Source organism: Glossina fuscipes, unplaced genomic scaffold (genome assembly GCF_014805625.2).
Source record: "Glossina fuscipes isolate IAEA_lab_2018 unplaced genomic scaffold, Yale_Gfus_2 114, whole genome shotgun sequence".
Lineage (NCBI taxonomy): Eukaryota > Metazoa > Arthropoda > Insecta > Diptera > Glossinidae > Glossina > Glossina fuscipes.
In genome coordinates, this window is record NW_023998457.1 from 2,691,165 (window position 1) to 2,714,204 (window position 23,040).

At 33.9% G+C, this 23,040-nt stretch overlaps 2 protein-coding genes across 2 annotated transcripts in view; both read right to left on the reverse strand.

Moving 5' to 3' along the window:
- LOC119640058 (extracellular sulfatase SULF-1 homolog) overlaps positions 1-19,833 on the reverse strand; it is an 81,455-nt gene extending 61,622 nt beyond the window's left edge. The window contains exon 1 of the mRNA XM_038037833.1: positions 19,526-19,833. The gene's annotated coding sequence lies outside the window, so the exon portion shown is untranslated. The remainder of the gene's footprint in view (positions 1-19,525) is intronic.
- Positions 19,834-22,298: 2,465 nt separating this feature from the next.
- On the reverse strand, positions 22,299-22,925 carry LOC119640028. Its single transcript, XM_038037801.1, has one exon. It carries the CDS (start codon positions 22,923-22,925, stop codon positions 22,299-22,301), a length of 627 nt encoding a protein of 208 aa, XP_037893729.1.
- Positions 22,926-23,040: the final 115 nt, after the last annotated feature.

Here is a 23,040-nt window from a genome sequence, read left to right on the forward strand (position 1 = left end):
ATGAATACGTCAAACTGCTGCCATTAAGCTTTTATTCGTGCACTAACTCAAAAGTGGTGACCTTTGGCTTGAACACAAATCTAGATGGACAGAAAATTAGGTGGACAGACGGACACGCATTAGACGGACAAACAAACAGACTGTTAATGCCGTTAAGCTTTTGCTTGTCCAATAACTCAAAAATGGCGACCTTTAGCTTGAACACAAATCTAGATGGACAGAAATTAGGCGGACAGACGGACAAACGGACAGACATTAGGCGAACAGACGGTAAGACATTAGACGGACAAACAGACAGACTGTCAATGCCTTTAAGCTTTTGCTTGTCCAATGGCGACCTTTGGCTTGATCTGGATGGGCAGACATAAGGCGGACGGACGGACGGACGGACGGACGTTAGACGAACAGACTATTGATGCCATTAAACTTTTGTTTATCGACTAACTTCATCATAATAACGTGTTATTAGATCGATGCTTGCCGAACATAAACATTTGCTTCAATCGCCCCATCACATTATATCAATTTTTATAAGTTTGCACACTTGAGAAAAATTGATAGAAACCGACCATCGCCAGTGTGTATCGAAAGCGATAATAAATGATCTGCTATATGTTGTGCTATAAATTCCAAATTAATTGCAAACAAATTATCCGCTAAATTATGCATACGAGTGCAAGGGATTTGACAGCAAATTTTCCTACATTTTCTATTCCCGTATAGGCAAGCGTTAAAAACTTACATGAAAATAAAAATTCTTGGCAATCGATGTCGACTTGACTGCCTGACTGGCTGACTATTATAGAAAAAACTGCATAAAGTAACATGAATTATGCGAATAATAATAAAATTTGGACAGACGCACAGAGAGAGAGAGAGAGAGAGAGAAAGGGAGAGAGGTAAATATTATACAATATTTGTTTGTTTGTATAAATAATTTTTCTTAAATCGCCAAACGATTACACCAATAAACACACGATAATCGCTTTTGTTGGTTTGTCGTTTGGCTTTTCTCTCTTTGGGGGCTTACGTTATTCTCAAGAGGAATGTTAAACATAAATGTATCGGATTACAGCAGGAAACACAACACGACGAATATCTATCTTTTAGTTTAGTCGTGTGTTTGCGTTTTCATTTTTGTTTTTCTTTGTTTTTTTTCGTTGTTCACATTGTTGTTATTATTATTGTTGTTGTTGTTGTTGTTACGATTACCTATGAATGGAATTAAAGAATTAAACAGACTGTTCGACTCGTTAAAAGCCTCTTAAAGCGTATAAAATGCCTAATAGAAATGCTAATGTTTATGTTTATGTTTATAACTGCGTTAAACACATTTACATACATTTACATGAATTGTAATCATAGTCGTTAGTCGTGCAGTCAGTCATCTAATAAACTTCAAGCATAGTGGAATAAGTGCAACTTATACATCATAGTTTGAGATGTATGTGCAAAAAAAAAAAGAAAAAAAAAAAGTCTTTAGGGTCACACGCGTCATGTAATCTGCACTTAATCATATTCAAGAAACTATTACACACATATATACATATGTATACATATATATATACGTTTGAAAGCACTTTAATGTCGTCACAGAAATGCACTGAGGTTTTGTTTTTTTTTTTTTTTTTTTTGAAAAGAAATGTTGACTCCATTCCCCACAGCACACAAACATTTTTGTTTATATGGATAGGTACGAAACAACTAACGAGAGTCGTGGAAAAATAAGCTGATTGGCTGACTATACCATAAGCGGATGATTTTTCCATATAAAGAGAGAAAAAACATTTTTTTTCTTTCTTTTACAAAATGTCTTTGAAAAGGTATTTACGATAAATTAATGAAAATATGTACAAAGTTTTTATTTCCTGTAATAGCCTAGCTACAAGAGCAAAAAAAGAGGAAGAAGACGAAGAACAAGTCGAAGTCAAAGTCGAAGAAGTAAAAAAAAATTAATAAAATGAAAGTAGTTTTCCTTATGGCCATTTTTAATTAAATTATTCCACAGCTCTTGGTTTATCTTTGAAAGAAATTTATACGATTATCGTGTGTACTCGTGTACTCGTAAATATGCCACAACTCGAAGGCGTACAATAAATTTATATAGATTGCGATTGTCTAACTCTAGGATAAACTACTTACTTACTGTACTTAAATGTTTGTCTATTGCACTCTTTGAATAATGATGAGTGATTTTTTTTTTTGTTTTTTGCAATTTTATTAATGAAGAATAGAAAACAAGCAAAAAATACTGTGAAAGAGTAAAAGGGGTTTTGTCAAAATTTTTTTCCAAAAAAACACTTTTTACTCGAGTACAGTTACATAAAATTAATTTCTTTCCAATTACACAACACACACACACTCATTTACCATTAAAAGAACACTTGTTGTCATTAGGTAAAGCTTTGAATCATCGGTTGAGAAGGGAAATGTTACCCATATATCCCTTGCCTCTGAAGCATCCCCAAGGAAGGGCATAAATAGCATACTAAGAAAGCACTGTTATTGTGGCAACTCTATCGCAGAGAACTATTTAGACACTTCTTAGCGAATTTTCGATTGTTGAAAAAAAAGAAGAAGAAGAAGATCAAAGAATAGGTTATCTCGTCAATGTGCGCCCATTTGCAAGCTATGATAAAGTGATCAAGGCCACTCTTTTATGCATCGTATTCTTCTTCTTGTGCCTATTGTGCTCAGTTTACTCCGTGAACTTTGCACTTCGTTTTATACATTATATGGAAATTAGTCGAAAAAGTGGTCCGACCCAAATCATTATATCCTACAGCACTTTGAATGCAGGATATATTAAGTTACCACGAACCTATGTAACACACAGAGAGGCTGAAGATAGGCTCACCTGTCTGTCCGTCTGATGTCTATCCATTTAAATTTTTGTTCAAGCTATAGGTTGCATTTTTTGAGATATTTTGATGAAATTTCGTATAGCGGCGTCTTTTGACTCACAAACGAACCCTATTGCAAATATGTTATCCGCCAAGTGTATATTAATTCGTTCCACTGAAATTGGTTGCATCATAACATGTAAGTAAGGTGAAAATTTCTCCCAAAATTTCAGGTACAGACAGATAACTTAGATATTGATGCTTGAACAATATAAGTTTCAATTGTTTACATGCCGTACATGATCAGTGTATATCAAAGTTTAATGAGATGGCTACCATTTATGGAACTGCAGTTTCTTGTTTTTTAACCTTGATTGAACGTGAAAAAAAATGCAGCTCAACTTAAGAAAATATTTAAGTTAAGTTGGGATGAAATCTAAGCAAGCAATCTACGAAAGAATTTTAAATTTGGTGGTGGACTGACCCCTTCCGATTACCATTGCATTCAGATCGATGCATCACATGCTTAACACACCGACGAGGCCATCGATAAACTACCTACTAAATGGCAAACGATCAAAGGTAATGATTTTTTTTTTATCGATTATTAAGCTTAGTAATCTATTATTCTTTTCACACCTATTATTAATTTCTTACTTGTTATTTGCTTCTTTGTTTTTTAACATTTTTAAACTAAAAAATAAAATTTATTTTTTGAAGGCATTATCATATATACAGGTATTTAATATATTGCTTATGCAAGAACAGTCTACATCGGCAGGTGTATCTTTAATATTTTTTCTCTTCATTGGAAATTATTGCGTACCCACCACCTGCGATATATTATCAAATATTTGTTAGGTTGGTTTGCAATTATTCATCAGCGTTTTTTTTTTTTTTTTTTTTTTAATTTATTTTGTTAGAGCAGCTGTGTACCTTTAACAGCATAATATTTTACTGTCTTGCTATGTTTTGTGTCATAGTTATGTAAGAGGATGTTTATGTTTACATAAGAGATTTGTGTTTATCGTGCGATTGTATATGTTTACTGCGACAAAAATTCTTTAATTCATGACATATTTATTTAAGCGCAATAATGGAAATGGATATCAAATGGTCTGCTTATCTGTCCGTCCGTTCGTTCGTCAGTTAGTCAGTCTGTCTGTCTGTCTATCTGTTTTGACCATATAAAATATTTCTTTTCTTACTTAACAATTCATTTTATTGCCATTTTAAATGAAATATAGTTTCCATTGCTGTGGCTTATGCAGAAGTAAAGTAATTATGTGCCTACATACAAGTACAAGTTCCTGACTGAGTGTCACACTATAGGATAAATTTATTTCTATGATTGTGTAAAAGCAGCAAAACACATTTTTTTAACTATAATACATAGGTATATATGTATGTATAATATTTCATTATTTACTACTACTTAAGAGGAATAATACATCTACGTACAAAACATGCAATATTTTCCTTTTTATTTGGGTCGTAACACTGTGGCTGTTATGTTTGTTTTGTTAAAGAAAAAGTTTTTTTTTTTATTTTTTATTTTTATTTTTTTTGTATTGTTGCTTTTTCTTTAATGCTGCCAAACAGGATTTTCTAGCTTTTTTTTTTTCTTCATTTTTCATTTTATTGCATTTATTGTCGTTTCCATAGACAAGAAGAATGCATGCTAGGGTTCGCTTCTCTGTAGGATTTGCAGAAAGGTTGTTTTGTCATGGTGTGCGCAAAAACACATCATTGTAGGCAATCACTCTGACAATGCCGATCATGGATGTGTTCAATTTTTCGTGCCGTGATTGCAACAAAAAAAAAAAAATAAATAACGATTTTTTCCTCTTTACCCTCTTCATTTTCTCACTTTTCTCAATCATTATCAAGCAATGCAAGAGTTCAATATGATGTAATAAACTTAACTTTGAAAGCAAATTCCTATCCATTCGAAATTGTTCCGAAATCTAAGATGTTAACACTTAAGAAAATTGTATTCCGCAGCGATCGAATCTTTTATATCTGTCATCGTTACTCTATAATGATTAAAAAAAAAAAGAACAAATTTTAATTTGCATACTCCATGCATATTGGATGGGCATCGCTATTTTTGTAGAATAACTTTGGGGAAATTTATATATCTCTCCCTCTCCCTCTTTCTCTTTCTCTGTTCTCTCTTTTACGATCTGTTAAGAGATTTGGTAGGTGTCTTTACTAGTCGAATTCAAATTTATTATCCTAACATTCCAAACTCCCGACCAAAGCAAACAAGATTATGCCCGATACAAGCAAGGATCGGAGTGGTTTAAACGTTTCATTTAATCGACACTAGTTGTGTGCGCCTGACAAAAAGAGGAAACTTTTTAGAAAAAGTACACGACATCATATGTAAAATTTCTCTGCTTGGGGGATGCCAATGCAGCAGCCATCGTCTGTCCTAATTGGTGGCTAAGGCCCTTAAGCGAGTTTCGTGGGTGTCAAGATGGGAGCTATAAATAATGTAATCCAAGCGAGGCCTCGAACTTCCCTCAGAATAGGTTAGTAGTGGAATAGACATACACTTTAATTTCATTTATCTTCTCAAGTGTAACGCTACCCACGGTACTGTGGTTTGTCGCTTGCGACGATGAGCGCCACTTCACGCTCAAATAACTCGGTATGCTCATCGCGCATCGTGAAGTTATGCCTAAACACGGGCATTCACTCTAAGTCTCTTACGCATCGACCTTTATTATTGTATCTATGCACAAATTTCAGTCAGTAAATCAAACGCGAATGATCTTGAAACGATTACTTCTGTTGATTGGTAGGCAACGCTTTATATATATGTATACATTACCACCTTAGTACGTAATTCCGTAGCGAAAATCTTATGAATGCAGAAGTCTTCAAAGAGATAATTGCTGATAAGGTCGTTATGATCCTTCAAATGGCGTTCGCTCGCCGCCGTAACATTTTGCAAAACCATTGAGAAAAAAGAGGAAATGAATTGGAAAAAGTGTTTAGACATATTCTGGGAAATAAAAATCACTAACTGAATTGCTTCATTTTCAGCTTACATCTCTTTCATCTAGATGTACGATTAAGTTAAATTTTAGGGGGAGGAGCGACGAACGACGGGATTGGATACAAAATTGGCATCAAGTTAGATTAGTGCGGCGCCTTTGGGAATACTCGAGTTGGCAGTTGAGAATATACCAAACAAAAGTGATGTGGACAAGCTCAATACATGAATGTGACCTTTTATTGCGTGGATAGTCGAGTAAGCAGTGGCTATTACTAACTTAAGAGGACATGTGCCGTGAAATTTATATCAGCTGTTCACAACAGTGATCGCAATATTCAACTACAACTCAATTGTCGTGGATTCAAATCTCAAGCGAGATAAAAATTTCAATAAAGCCGATCGCCTTAGATGTTAGCACTTTAAGACTTAAGACTAGTTTAATTAATAATAATAATAATGACGCTAAGTAAAGTAATTATCTCGTAGTGCGGCAATCATTTTATATTTTCAACGATTAATAAGAGCCTGGATTTTGAACTATAATTTTGTTCTTAATGTTGAAATTTGGAATCCGTGATCGGAACCTAATCCACCCTTCCCTACGTACCCGCTACTAACCTAGTTCTGGAAACGGAAATTTTCTTGTGTGGGTCTCGTGGAATTTCGGCGAGAGAGGCCTTCGATTATTTGCCCTTCACGTCAGATCTGTGCGTTTGTTCTAGGTATAACTAAATTTCGTACACAATGTGGATGAATATTACCCTAAAATATTATCGCGAATTTTAGCTTTCACTTACCTTACCATAAAACATTGCATGGGTTTATTGCATTATTGCGAGAGAAGAACTAATTGCAAGCGACGTCTATTGAAATTGCTTTAAGCGTTTATGCATAGACACAATATAATGCAAAAAAAAATTTATTTCGCATTTAAAACTTTAGCACATAAAAAAAGAAAAAAAATTTAAAGCGTGAGATTTTATCAGCGCAACTGTATGCTTAACCGGTAAGGAGAATTAAAAGGTAATTTTAACCGCAAACTCATTCATAAACATGAACCGTAAGATAAAAGCGGATATATAGAAATTGCTTATCATTTATCTGAAATTCTTTTAACTGCCATTTGCATTTGCTGCTTGTAAGCCTTTTGAAAAAATTCTTATGTAAATAAAAACCTGAGTACGCGTAATGCACAACTTGATTATAATTTTAATTAACGTTTATATTATGTTACCAGCCGTTATAGAAGACAGTCTTACTTATTATCGTCCAATGAAAAAAAATTTTTTTTTTTTTTGTTAACACTCGAGCATTGATATTAAAGGACATATATAATATTGTATTCATCGCGTACGTGACTTTCTAATATCCATATACGTCACGCTTTCTAAACGATATACGAGCAGTTATTTCAACTGTAAAGCATTAATTTATAGCCATCTACTATTAAGTTAAAATAAACGCTAATTAAGAACAATGTCTTAATATACTAGATAATGCCTATAACGCTAAAAACTAAAATATAATCAAACAAAACACAAACAAACCTGTTTAGATAGAGGGCAGAGAGAGAGAGAGAGGGAGAGAGAGAAAGAGAGAGCGAGAGAGAATTTGCGTAATAATAGTGAGTGAAAAGCGCTTAGCATACCGTAGTCGTAAAACAAACATCGGCTTATTGCATTATATGCATATATGTATAGAAAGATTATAAAAAAATTATATAACGAGATAAATAAGTAGGCAGTCAATCCTTTGCAATCGCCATGAAAAATGATGTTATACTTAGTTCAAGGCGATTTTTTCATTATAAAACGTAAACAATCTAAGCCAACAACTCTGTGACAGAGGAAACAGAAAGAGATAGTGGGAAACAACGGCAGACTAGTAAGTGTGTATGTGTTATCCCTTTACCCACTGACCACTCGCCATGGCCACTACCAAGTATGATCACATCGCCCTGAGAACCGAATCCGCGAATACCGACTTGATAGCTGCAGAGCTAAGGGTTTTTTCTATAAATGAGAGGAAGCTAGGCTTACAGGGATTTTCGGACCAAACTTCGGTGTCCCCCCGAAATCTTTCTATAGGCCGAAGGGAGACCAATAAGCAGGTTCGGTGAAGAATATTTCCAGGGGGAAGTCTCCGATCGGTTAGCTATGGTTTCGTTCGTGTGGTATTCGGTAAGGAGCAAGTGTGTATCAATTTTTGGTGTGTCGAGTGACAAGTCAGCTATCTCAGCTATGCCGCAAGGTTGCCCTAAACCATTTGCAGATAAGAGCTTTACACTCTAGAGGACTAACAGGATAAATAAATTTTTATTTATTCTACATCACATAGCCGCGATTCTTATCCACTCGGCTATGCGATATGCTCACAAAGCGAAATCTGTACGTTTCATATAAATCATATATCGCGTTAATATAAATATGCTCTGTACCACAATTTGTGTAGGGTATAAATATTTGGCGCTTATGACAGGAAGCATTTAATTGATGTTTAATAAATTTTCCTGTTTTGTTGATCTCGATATTTCATCAGAAAGATACACACGGCGAGCGTGGGGGAGAGAGATAGAGGGAGAGAGCGAAGCATTTAAAAAAATTAAATAAAAATGTTTTTAAATTCAAATGCGTGGATGAAGTGCAGAATTTTATTTTACAAACATAAGAATATCGAATAAAAACATAATTGTATGTGATACGGTCTGTGAGAATGGCGCACCAAACGCATTAAAAATAAATGACATAAAATACATACACATACACACAAATGCACACACAAATTACTTAATATTATAATCACTTTAGACGCCGTAGTAGCATAGCATAGAGTAAGAGAGCCGCCACCACGTTCTACTACACTTTACAATAAATCACTCATATAACCCCTACACAAGCTCAAAACATATATGAAAGCAGTACATTATCAAGACGTGTATGCAGATGTAAAGAAAATGATTCAAACATTTATGACATACTTAAGAAAAATATAAAAAAATAATTATTCATAACAACGCCCAAAATGTATGCATGTATGTATGTATGTATGTCTGTATGTATGATACGATTGAGCAAAGATGTTCAGCAACGGTAAGAACTCATACTATGAAAAGAATAGGATTACAGTTTATGTTACAAACGCGACGCGAGTTTCAAAAATCTAAACTTCAATAACATCCACACAAAACAAAACATATTTTTCTACTCTAATACTTGTAAAAAAAAAAAAAAAAAAGTTATGTTAAGCAGGAAATCAACTATAAATAATATCGTATAGGTTTGACAAGTTTCTCATTATGAAATATTAATCTGGGAGGTCCTCAAATTTTAAGCGAAAAAGAAGGTGCGCGTAACTAACACAGCAAGCACACACACACATACGAATATCCGAAAATGCAAAAGATATGGTAAAAGAACAATAGTAGCAGTAACATTAATTTGCGACACATCAGGTAAGTTGACTTGACATCTTTTCTCTGTATCAGGTTACCGCACGGATGTGGCAAACCAAGCATCATTAGCTACAGCAACCAATCTCAATGAATTAAATTGTTCATGTTTTGCTTTATAATGGATACTTCAAATAATTTAAGAATGTTTATGGCTTATTAGAAGGCCTCTATGTTTTAAATAACTTCGGAATGCTTGTTGATGTTGTTGTTGTTGTTGATGATGTTATTAAGAAACACATTTTTTTTTTTTTTAAAAACATTTTTTTTTTTAAGAATCCTGTAAAGAAATTCCCAAAAGCCAAATTGCAGATTTCTCTCAGATGATCAATCAGTTGGGAAATGTTCGCTGCTCGCTGTAATGTGGTGGGAATCAGAAGAAAGTAAGAAAAAGAGAAAGACACAGGGAAGCGGCTTCAGCCTAGCGAGTGTGTGCCCACTATAACTACGACCAAGGTAGTCAAAAGAAGTAAGCAAGGAAGAAGTGGTAAAAAATATACTTCAAAGCTGCTGAATTTACCAAGAGTTCTTAGCTTAAGAATGGTAAGAACATTTGCGCTTACATAACTTCACGGATGAGCACCTGTAACTGCATTAAATATGACTCACATTCAAAAGAGCCGTTTAAAGGACAGTTTCATTGATGGATAAGACAAAGACACAATAAGCTTAAGCTTAATGGTAAACTGACCAGTGTTTCTCAAAATTGAAATCACGTTGCCTAGAATGCATAACATTGGATCAGGTAAAAAGATTTTGTGGTTTCTTTCGCAGAATGGCGTTAATGCCTATATATCAGTTAACAGTCAACTGATTGTCTTAAGTGAACATGTGCTTAAAAAGTAACATTTCAGCTTACATTTTTTGTAAAGATTGTTTTCTAGTACTTTTCTCATTTAAAAAGTTATATTGATTCGAAAATGAGTGAAATATCTGAAGAAATCCACTGTGTGATGCTTTTTTCCTTTAAAAATCGTAAAAACGCTGCAAAAAATAAAAAAAAAATTTTGCAGTGTACGGTGAGAATGTTGAAAAGAACGAAGGACCTAGGAGTAGTTTGCTCGTTGCCATTCCGCAAATTTCGATGCCAAAGATGCACCTCGCTCTGGCCAAAAACTTAATGAAATTTTGGAACTAGTAGAGCAAGACTGGCACGTAAGGTGTCAAGAATAGCGTGGGCACTAATCATCGACCACATAACAGTCAGGCTACAAAAAGTAGCTTGAAACCGGGGAAAGGCCGCAGTGTTTTATACATACGAGTAACGTAAGATTGTCTTTTTCCTAATATTTCTTAGATTAGGATCGTATCAATGCATAGCGAAGTATTGAAGCAAATTTTTCCGACGAAAACTGAACATAAATTATATATCTTTAGAAAGGTAATTGATCAAAGATTCAAGACGTATCAGTTTCATTTTTTCGCAGCGCTTTCTGTGGTGACAGTGACCTTCCAGACATTGTTATGTTATGAGTAAATGTATACATTCCGTTAAGTAGAGCAATTTTCAAAGAATCAGAAAAAAAAATTTTCGAAGAAAACTGATTACAAATACAACGAAGCTTATTGATCAAGAATTGACGAAATATCAATTTCATTTTTTCGCAGAACTTGGTTTGGTCACAGTAGCTAAGCAAACTTTCGCATTTTCAGTTTCGTACTTGACATGGTAAACACATTTTTTCATATCATGATTTAATTGATTAACATAAAGACATGTTTTGTTTATAATATTTCTTGAAAGAATTCTGGAAAAACTCTATTCTAACTACATTTTGAGTGAAATCCTTCAACAAACTTCGTTTAACAGAATTCTCTTAATGAGTAACTAGTCCTCTATTTAAATGTTTTGGATCGTGTCTTTGCTAATCCTATTTAAATATAACTTCCCACCCTTTGAATATTCCGCCTTTTTTAATAATTTTGTTAAGCCTCTGGCCTCCTCCTATATTGGCCCCTTTACTTGTTGGATTTTTCAGAGACTTTTATTAATCTTTTCGTTAATCGTCACCTTTTCGTCAGATGTCGAAGTAACGAAAACTTTTTTTTTTCTTTTTTGAATACTTTCTTAGTATTTCAGGGAATTCCATTTTCAACACAATTACGGAGTTTTCAAGTAAACTTACTTTATCGGATATGTGTGGTGTGCAGACCGCTTTGAAATAATGAACACTGGAACTTTTTTACTCAACTCGCAGAAGAAAAAGAGCAATTGATGAATATTAAATAAATACGTTTTGAGCAAATCGAAAATTCTCTTTTCATTTTTTCCGCAATTAGCATTGTGGACATGAAAGCAATATTGCCTACAAATACAAACTTTTAAAGTGTCCTTCTTTCAACATACTCTATATTAACAATTCCTGTCGGTATTTTTACTAATGAGCACTTTTCAATCGTAATTGGCTTCGTCGAATCTATAAAAAATCCCACAGCCTACTTTCCTCTATCATTATTATCGCGAGCGAGCATCATTGGTAATGCAGGACGAATACCCGCACTCGGAAAGATTTGGAATAAATCTATCTTTTATTATATCCATCGATTCAGAGTCGCATTGTGAACTTATTTCCTCAATCGATTTAAATTTCTCTGTCCGTTTGTCCACCTAACGTCTGTATATATGTATAGATCGCAGTTTTTAACTTATTTTGACGACCACCTACCCAGGACCCAAATGGGAAAGCTAGTGAGTATGGCTCAGATAGGTGCTCTCTTTCAAACACTTCCCATACAATGGGGCCTTATTTTGAAAAATCTTTATACGATTCAGTATATTAAGCCAAATGATATAGAAAGTTATTGAAACTGGCTCATATCGGGTTCCTCTTTCGAATACTTCCCACAAAATGGGTTCCTATTTTGAGAAGTCTTTATATAATTAAGTATATTAAGTGAAGTGATATAGGGTATTTAATGGTAGTCCGTGGTCGACTATAATGTTTTTAATCGTTTTTTTTTTTTTTCAAGTTTTATTTGACTAATATAAGTATAATAAGGCCAAAAAATTTTTAAAACAGTGAACGAGTCTTGTGTATGCAAAGTCAAATAAAAAACTTGTCTTCGCCTTAGGACGAATTTTTAGCACTCACCACCTGAAAGCGATGCATTATTAACAGAAAACCTTGAGTAAGTTGTCGCTGTTTTCCAAAAGACACGTAACGTAACGATAATAGCACTATAGGGAGCTAAATAAAATTGTGATTTCAAGATTTGCGAGCAAAATTTTTGAAAACTTTACTGTTTATACAAGAGCAGACAATATTGAGCTTTGAATGCTACCAAGAGACAATTCTAAGAAGAGTAGTAGTGGCCGTTGTTGTTTCAAAGCTTCCTTTAGCTAAAACCACGAAATATTTATATCAGTTTTGAAATGCCAAAAAAAAAACGTACGTGTTTATTGTTGTTATGTTTGTAGACAAATCAAGCCCATTCTTTTTGTTCACGTTTTAAATACACACAAGTTTCAATGCCACGTCTGCTATAGGTATTAAAGTATAGTTCTTTTATCTGTAATAAGAGCGAATCATACCCATTTTAGAACCTTACATGTATCCACACCTAAGTCGTAAATTTCGAAATTTTAACAAACGTAAGTATTCCGATAATCTTGATGGACAAGCGAGCAGCTTCCAATCTTTTGAAGACTCTCTAATAAGTTTGTTTGAATATTTCAAAAGAAAGAACGAATCCAGCATACCCTTAGTTCTTTGGTAGTGAGTACAAAAATCATTAAGTTTTTTTCGTTTTTTTTCGTTTTTTTTTTTCATCTCTTTATGCGCTGCGTTAGGCTCCAGTTTGCCTTGACTTTAAGTTTTACACGAGTTCGTAGCAATGTAAACACAAAGCTTAAGTTATGCAAAAGATATAATTTTTAGGTTTAACTTAAGTCAATGCATAAAGGAAATAAGGTATTACATGCAACCCTTAATAGGGGTGAGAATATAAGCGAAAGATTATATTTAACTTGATTTCAATATTTTGTTTCTCATTATCCACATGGTCGCACTATGAATGAGAAAGACAAGGGAGAAAATTATATTCACACGAATTTTATAAAATATTGCATGCAGTGTTTTCAAGAGTAAAGAAAGGGGTGTGTGTGTCTGTGTGTGTATATTGCTCGTAATTTATCATTTTAAAGATGCTCGTAAAATATTTCGTCACAATCCGTTTTTTTGTTTTTTCTCTCTTTTTTTTATTTTTTTAATGATGTTATCACTTTAGTTTACAAAGCTAACGCGCGAAATTTGTGCATAAGTTATGAGTCAATATGCTTAGGTTGCTATTTGTATTAATCATACTTTTGAATGCTTTGCATTTTTTATAAGAATAGAAAAATTAATTGAATAAACGATTTGGCTTAAGTTTTGTTGTAGTTTTCCAAGAAAATTTTTATGCTCCGAATAAGTTGAAATGTTGCATAAGACCTGCAGCAGCGAGATTGTGTTAGTCAAATGCACGTGCATACGAATTAAGCTGACCAGATGTATTTGCAAAGGTACTAACCCTTATGCTCTTTTTCCAAAAATTAATTTTTTCCCTTTTTTTTTTTCTAATTCATAATCCTTTTCAATTTTCTTGTTGTTGAAAAGAGACTCTTGATATGGGTAAAATAGAACTAAAAATGGTCTCATTATAAAAATATACTTTTAGTTATTATTATATGGATTCCCTAAGATTTGCAGAGAGAATTTTGAGCAGTACCAATTGATTTGACGAACGATAATGCAGGATCAGGCCGAAATGCCTGTGCAAGAGTGTTTCAAAAACTCGATTTTTCTGGAAGCAACTTTTTTCTTTTTTAATTCAAGTACTTTTATATCCTACACCGTTTGTACTACTACGATAAAACCGGTCTGTGATGCGCTTAAATGTCCTGGGCTGCATGCGCGCTACAATGAAAGTATCAACCTGTATTTCCTAGATCGAGAGGTCCGGGTAAACCGCTGTACCACTTTCATGCTTGGGATTGTGAACTGAAACTGTTCATATGAACTTGGAATTCCCAGTAAGTGTGAGGCATTAACTCGCATTGATTACGTCCCTGCTCTTTGCTAAGTTCGTGGGGATGTATAAAACGCTCAACAGGACTTGAGATAATCCCAACTATTATCAAGCCGATTTAAGCGGGTCTGTCCATTTTGAGTTTTTATGTTCAAGCTACAGGTCACAAATTTTGATGAAATTCGGTACAACGACATTTTTTCACGGTGGACTTCTTCATATTTAATGATGAGCCTTGATGCACTATAAGCTTTTTTCTTGTTTATGATTGTTATAACCACCATTCACATGCTGCTTGTATACATTGAAATGTTCATGTTTGGTAGAGTTGGCTTTACTGAAAAATGTATGCAAAATTATACAAATTCATTTTAAAATAATGTAAGCCATCAAGACGCTTTCAAAAGGAGCAGAAAGGAATTTTTTTTATCATCCCGACATACCACAGCTACCACTTATTACATTCATATATAAGAAAATGGGGATTATGACAGATTACAGCGGTCCGTAAAAGTCGATAAGATGCTTTTGAATAATTCAGGGAAAACGAATGTGTAATTATTGCATAAGGTGGGCGAAAGGGCAAGAGCCATGTGGACATGGTGAAAGATAACATCAACCTTATATGATCTCTTAGTAAGATAAATTTGTTGATTGTTTATCACAGGAGCAGGGAAACCAGCAGCGATTATTCTTTGGATCAATCTTTATTTAATGGCTATCTGGAACTCCTCACTGCCTGTCTGAATATAGAACTACAGATTGTTTTATTTTTAAGGCCACCCGCTAGTGCGACTTGAAGAGATTCGGATGCCGTAGAGACGAACGCATCTGTCATTGCTGAGCTAGCTAGTAAGCGAGATGTAGAGGGGTTTTCAATTTTTATCCCAAGGACACTCAGCAAACGGTTACATCTAAAAGAAATACGCGTGCTTTACGCTTATGGGAAAAAAAATGGACGGACAAAACCTACTTACCGAACGGGCAGATCATAAGCTCTGGACCATTCTGCACCTTGTTTTACCTATGGTCTCGTTCGGCTCCTGATTTGCAATGGGATACAAATGAGGGAAAAATGTCTTTCCAGAATATAGTTAAAAATATTATTCACGCTACTAGAAAGACACGTATTTGCCATTCTTCTAACAATGTAACGAATTTCGTATCGAAAGAGTATCGGGCCTGTAAAAGCTATCGACAACAGACGATTGTCGTACTGGAAAGAATTCTCAAACGCACGACACAACTCATCAATTGAAACCATCGATTATAGGATAACGCATTTCAGTTCAGCGAGCTGGTTGAGTTAAGCCATAGGCACCCGAATGACATTGCACCAAGAACCCACGGTATCGTGACGTTTCATGTATTGCTTAAGTTCTTTCGCTTAATTGCATCAGTTGTTGTTACTGCAATACTGTGTACACCCATCTTATCCCGTTGCCTTATGTATTGGCGCCATTCAGATATTCACGTTTATCGTCATAATTAGTGGTCAAAATTATTGCTGGTTTATGCTATAGATGTCTTAATCCGTCAACTATCTATGACGCTTTACGCGTCAGTAGCACTATCGTTTGTATTTAGCAGGGAAAGTTACTTTTCCGGCAAATTTTTTTTTCCTGTTACAGAAATCGGTTCCACAAGCTTCGCAATGCACACAGCAAAGATATAACTTATGTTGCTGTGGTTAAGGATCTTCCACTTAGGTCAGTCACTGTTTCATAACGCCAGCTAACTAAACTTAACTTGAGGTTTGAATGTGGAAGAAATTCAATTATGTTTGTATAGCCATATAAAGGTGAAAACTTTGTTACCTACCTTTTAGACATACAAAGTAAAAGGCTTTTTACAAAAAAAAATTTCTCTTTTTACATATGCAATTTTTTACTTTAGAATCGATTGCTAGCGCTTCTACCCAGCTAACTTTGTAATTTTCAATAAGATTTAACATAATTAAGTTATCGCACTCTACTCTCCAAGGCTTTTTAATTGCTCTCCACGTTGGCTAATTAGTTGCGTATCTTATTTTTAGAAGTCCCTCAACCAGTAATTTATAGCAGGCTTAACCGCTGAATACAATGAATGCATTAACATCGTGAATTACACAATGTTCTCATACTTATCAACCAAGGATGAAAAGCATATTCATTTTGTCAAAACTTTCGCAAGGTCCAGAACCAAGCTTCTGAGACCCCACAAAGTATATATATATTGTTGACCAGCATCAAATTCTAAATCGATTTAAGCAAGTCCGTCTCCCTCTTGTTAACACTCTCCTGCCACAAAAATGAAAACAATGACTTTAAATTCGACAGAAAGATTAGAATTTTTTTGTACGCAGATTGGTATTGAAAATTGGCCAAATCGGCCCACAGTACTAGGTAAACTGAAAGTATCTTCATTTTTCAAAAGGAATAACGAATTCGTTTTTTGCCCATAAGTTTACGCAAATTTGAGAGTGTACTCTATGGACGATATTGTATCAGCTGGAATATTGGAAAAATTGACCACGCCCACCTACAGTGCAACAAAATTTAATTTTTAGTAAATTCTTGGTCCGATTTCGAATTCGGAACACGCCTAAGCAAGTCGGTTTGCTCGTCTGTCTATACGTCCGTCCGCCCAACCGTGTAGTGTCTGTGGTAAGCATTTTCCCATTTGTCTAAACGAAGATATCGCCTACAAATTTGCAATATAATGTGAAAGTTACCCAAACCGGTCAAAAGACATGCCCACAACACCCACACGCATATACAACAATAACTGAGAACACCTTTGCTTTCCAGGTTTTTTGTTTGTTACTTATGAAATATAACACATAAACCATATACATTTCCAGCTTTTATTCCGAAGACAAATATATTCAGCCGCACCTATCTAATGTAATAGAGTATGAATATTTAGTTCCTTTCCTTTTTTTTTTTTGCTCTTTTTCAAGATAACGATGATGGGTGTGAAAGATTCGATTACAACCGAATATAATGTTCTTCTCTTGTTTTTTACTTTGTAATCGATTGCAAGGCAACTTATGTCTTTTCTAAAAGTTTCGTTCTTTTGATTTCTATTAGCGCTTATATCCAGGTAACTTTGTATTGCCCCAAAAGATTTAACATAATTAATTTATCGCTTTCCATTCTCCAAGTCTATCTAATTGCTGTTCATGTTAACAAGTTAGTCGCGTAGTTTACTTTCAAACGTCGCTCACTCCTTAACGTATAGCAGGCTTAACTACTGGATAACATGAATGCATTGGGGTCGTGTATTATACAATGCTTTTTTTTTTTTTTTTTTTACTCTAGCAATGCAATACCAGTTATATGTGCAAGTATATGTAAAATCATATTCAATCAAAACACATTTTGACATTTGCATGATAAAATGACTGCCTTCTTTAACGATTTTCATCAATCAATCTAGTACTCCTCTAACATTTGAATGTCCTTCTTATAGAAGGACATATAAAAAAATGGTAAAAAACAAGGTTCCATGTCAGCAATATCCCCATGATCTAATTGAAATCTTTTTGGAATTTTGCCCTCAGTAGCGATCCGCATTTTAATTGATGCAATTTTCCTCGCGTTCCTAATACGTAACACTTTAATGTTTTCATTGCACTCTTAGTAAGTCCATGACCTGATTGAAACACAGCTCTTCTATGCACAGATTTTAATGGAAAATAGTTAATGGAAATCCTTTTCATATCTCTACAATGTCAGTGATCTCGTGCAACTTCGCTTTATCATAACCTTTTTCAAGCCAATGAACGGTATTTTTCGCTATCAAAAAGCAGTTCTTAACTAATACAAAATACCCTGCACTACTTGGGTTACAAGTGTACATTCAATATGGACGGACTTGGTATACTACTGTGTTCAAAAAGTAAGGCCAATTTAATTTTATCTTTTTTAAATCCATTTCATCGCCTTCAACCTAGGTAATATTCCTCGTTGACAGTTTATTTCGATGAAAGGAATTCATAGTCCGTACAATATCATAGTAATCGAAGGAAACTGCAAATATTGCCTTGATTGTTTACTGACTTTGACACTGAGTTTTCCTGTTTTGATTTACCTTTTACACGGTATTTGCTCGAATGATCTGTTGCTTCGGGGTCGTATCACGTAGTAATGTGTCTCATTACCGATTCATGGTCAGAAATCGACTCTTCACAGATTTTAATACGATAATGTTTATCAAAGAAATTGAATAGTTTCGTTAACGATCGAGATTCGAGAGTTTTTCAGGATCAAAATATCTTTTAAAATATTATTGACTGACCCGTTTGAAATGCCAACCGCGACAGCAAGGTCCCTAATTGTTAGGTGACGGGTTTTGGGCACGGAATCTCTGCTTTGTTTGAGGAATTGGTTGATGATCGTCCTATCCGCTCTTCGCCTTCAATGCCTGTTTGACCTTCGTTTATGCTACTTAAAAACCAAACCTGCTCACATAAAGCTCTGTGCAATATCCTAAACGTTTTTGCTCAAAAAAATTCATTTCACAAACTAACTTTTCAACAAAATCGGAAAAAATAATTTTGTGTCGAGCATCTCGGACATTAATCACGTTTAGGCGCTGTCGTTTTGGCACACATGTCTGTCACAATACTACCAATTTAGAAAAAAAGCATGTTTGGTAATCAATATATCCGCGCAATTTGATTTGAAGATTTGCCTTACTTTGTGAATACAATATTATGTGTCTTAGCCCCGGGAATTATTGATCGATGCGTTATAAATACATATTTATATATAAAACTAAATATATGCATATACACATTTCTTGCAAGGCTTAACGAGACATCTGTTAAATAAATGGTGCTAATGATAAGCATCACAATATAGTAAATTGTAGACTCTGATTAAAGTTTTGTTTTGTTTTGCATTTTTTTTTTTTTTTTTTTCAACAATCTTGCTTTGTTTTTTTTAATATAATACTATTTTACTATTGAGAAAAGAAACGCGATGATGTTATTGCATTTCTTCAATTTCAAAACAAACGATGTATTTTTAATTTTTAAGTAAGATTTCAAAGAAAAAATATATATATACATTTTTTGTTACTTAAAATAGTTGGATGAATGAATTCACATTTTTTTTTTATATAAAGCGGTTTTAGGTGACGAAAAAAGTATTTCATGCACTTAAAAAAGAAGAAGTGTGTTACAAAATCTCTCTTAAGGTTATTACAACACCGAGTTTTCAGTTAGCCACTTACATATAGTATATCCTTTAGCAAAATTAACTTCATTTACGTCTTCTCCGCAACCAAGAAAGAGGGCAAATCAAATCGTGTGGTTAAAACGACTCAGTAGACGCTTCTCAACTCAAGTTTGTTTTTTTTAGGTAAATTTTTCTTCTTTTTTTTCACAAATTTCAAATTTCCAAAATTACGCTGTAAGAGACGCTTACACACACTCACACACACATATGCACATTGTGACAGAAGAGAATGTAAACAATCCAATCGTATAACTTTAATTAGTATAATTTATAAATAAAATATTTTTTTTATTTTATTTAAATATTTTTAACGAAAATAATGCTTATTATACAAAAAAAACAAAAACATGTATATAGGCAGACATGTACATATGTATACACATATTTATTTATATATGTATATAAAAACTATTTTTATGAATTTACACCGGTTATAGTCATCACCACGCGTTGCAGCGTACACAAGTTTAATCAAAAACAACAAAAAAAAGAAGAAAATTCAGAGAAAAAAAAAAAAATAAGTGACAACTAACTCTGTTTAATCCGTAAAACGAATATTTAACAGCAACAATGAAAACGAGTTGTTTTTCATTTTTAATACTTCACTAAAATTTGTTGTTATTGGCTAATATCGTCACTACTGCACCATAGACAACGAAAAAATAATTACTTTCATTACCATCGCAACTTGCTTTACGTATATTATTTCGCACAAACTCCTCGCGACAGGAACCGCACACGTCCTTATCATTCAAAATTTGAATTCAAAAAAAAAAAATCTAGAAAATATTTAGTTTTTATTCATGCAAGCAATTGTTAAAAAGTGTTGATTCTCTCTCTTTATTTTTTTCTCTCTTTTTATTTTTGTTCAAACGCGAGTAAAACAAAGTAAATTGTACTCCGAGAAATTAAATTTTATTCTCAACAAAATTTGGCCATCCATAAGAAATGTATAGCAAAGTAAATTTTGCTCTCAGCAAATTCGAAAACGGCAAACATCAAAATCTGTATGCATTTATAATGTATATATGTTTCTTTTGTTATTTGAAATCTTGTCTCTTTGAGAGTAAAATATTCTTTGCAGTGAGAGTAAATTTAGGAATGTTTATATATCTTTCTCTGATTTGTAGAGTACGAAACGTAAAACGAAATTTTACAATAACAATGCCAGCAATATCTCAATAGCGCGAAGCAATCAAAGAAATTCTCTCAGAGCAAACAAAATTTAACATTAACAGCACACCAACACACCAAACGAATAGTATATATGAATTATATATGTTGAAAATAGGCAAAATTCACAAACAAAATAACAATGAATGCTTTCTCTAATTTTAAAAAAACTCCCAAGAACTCTTCCTCCAGGCTCTAAATCAAAAGAGTATTTATGCATGATTCGCTCTTGCAATTTAACAGAATTGTGGCCAAATGCAGACTCGTGAACGTTTATAATGATTATAAACAAAAATCTATTCATGCATTTGAACGCGAAACGAAACGAATTAAAGAATGTTATCAACACGGCTTGGTTTATGTTAACAGAATCAATTTATTTGCTGTACTCGCTTCATTCTGTTGGAATAATATAGAGACACCTTACCTACACACAATTTACAAATGGATAAGTAAATAAGTTTTGGTAAAGGTAAATGTCAGGATATGCTACAAATTTTTCAGTTTATAGATTGTGCTTGGAATAGATGAGAGAGACTACTAATCTGTAGACAGAAAGTTTATTGGTGAGTTCTAACGGTGGAAAGAGACAATGCAAAAGATTTGTTGTAATGGCACAGAGCACCAATTTAAACTGTTTAAGTTCGTCTTGCCAACTGTTAACATTGTTGGCAGTGGAGTAAAGGGTACAACGTAGGAATATCAATAACAATCCTTCTTTTCGCCGTTGTTGCTTTTGATTGTTTTGCGCTACACAAACATTTTTATGTAATTCTTTTCCGAAATCAGCTGACTCTATTTCGAAATTGAAGCGAATGACATGCTCTATGCGAAGATAACAAACTGAAAGCATGGAGGTAATTACGTATAAAAGCTTTTTGTCAACAACTCAATACAAAAGCGAAAGTTAACTTTCAACTACGTAAAAGATAAGGCATCTTTCGATTGTACATCTTTCATTAGAGAATGTCATTGTCATAACTCTGCAAACGATATTGATTGAGTACTAAGGCACGTTGCACTTCCGAATATGTGAGTGTTTTAAAGAAGGGGGATTACCGCAAAAACTACTGCGCATCAATTTTGTTTCAATTATTATTAAAAAAATTTTACAAATCCTTCAACAAAGGCCTAATTTGTTGATGCTACGTTGCTTGAAATACAAATTACATCACAATTTTCCAAACAAGTAGACACATGACCATTTCTCGTGAAACGAATTTTCCATTCTCCCTTACTAAAACTAGCCCCGCCTTTATACTCACGATAATCTCGCGTTAGATTTGTCCAGAATTGTAATTTAGAATCAAAACGTTCTGGATTAACAATCCGCTCTCTGAAGATTATCTTGCCAACAGCCTGGATACGGAAAATTATCGTCGAACTTATTAGCGGTCTTCTGATTTCGTGCGAATACATTCAACATTTTTCGATTTGTGAAATATTCCCTCGTCTGGAGGCTTTCGTTTTAAAATTGTTAAGTAAAATTTTTTCTTTATTTAGACCGGATTTAGAAGAAATTTATTAATTATGTTCTTAAATACAAATGACAAAACGATTCGTTTTAACTCAAATCTTCTTCTTCAATTTTTACTTCAATATCTCGCAATTGTTCCATTAAGTTCATTCGTACAGCTTTCATCTTGTATAACTATATAGTTTTCGTTTATTCCGGTAACGAGTTCATTTGCGATTGTATTATCAATTTTTGTTTCAGTTTCAACATTCTCGCCGGTAATTTGAGCAAGTTCACGTTCCAAATCATTGTCATCATATGAATCGGACACATTGAGATTCGTATCAGCAAGTATATCCCCGATTTCTTTATGTGTTTCATTGACATCAGCAACAATATCTGTTACGGTGTCATTATTCAAATTTGAAGTATCAAAAATATTTTGCAAAGCCTTCGATCCGCTTTTATAAGCATCTAGGATGATGCCGTTGTGCTTTGCTTCTTCAACACTTAATAAAAGCGTCTCAATATTCTGTAAAGCGAGGCTCTGCTTTTTATGGGTATTTTCCAGCAAATTTTTCTTTCGAAGTAAAGGTTTTGCCATTTGTTGTTTGTTTTCCTTAAGATATTGACGAATATTCGATTTGATCTCTTCAATTTTTACTTCAATATCTCGTAGTTGTTCCATTAAGTTCGTTCGTACAGCTTTCATCTTATGTATAACTATATCGTTTTCGTTTATTCCGGTAACGGGTTCATTTTCCATAGGACTTTAATCAGTTGTGTACGATTTTCATTGTCCCCCAATTTATATAACAAGCCGATCTTACGCCCATAGTGCAACGTTTGAGCGCACATTTTAATACAATTTTCGGAAATGG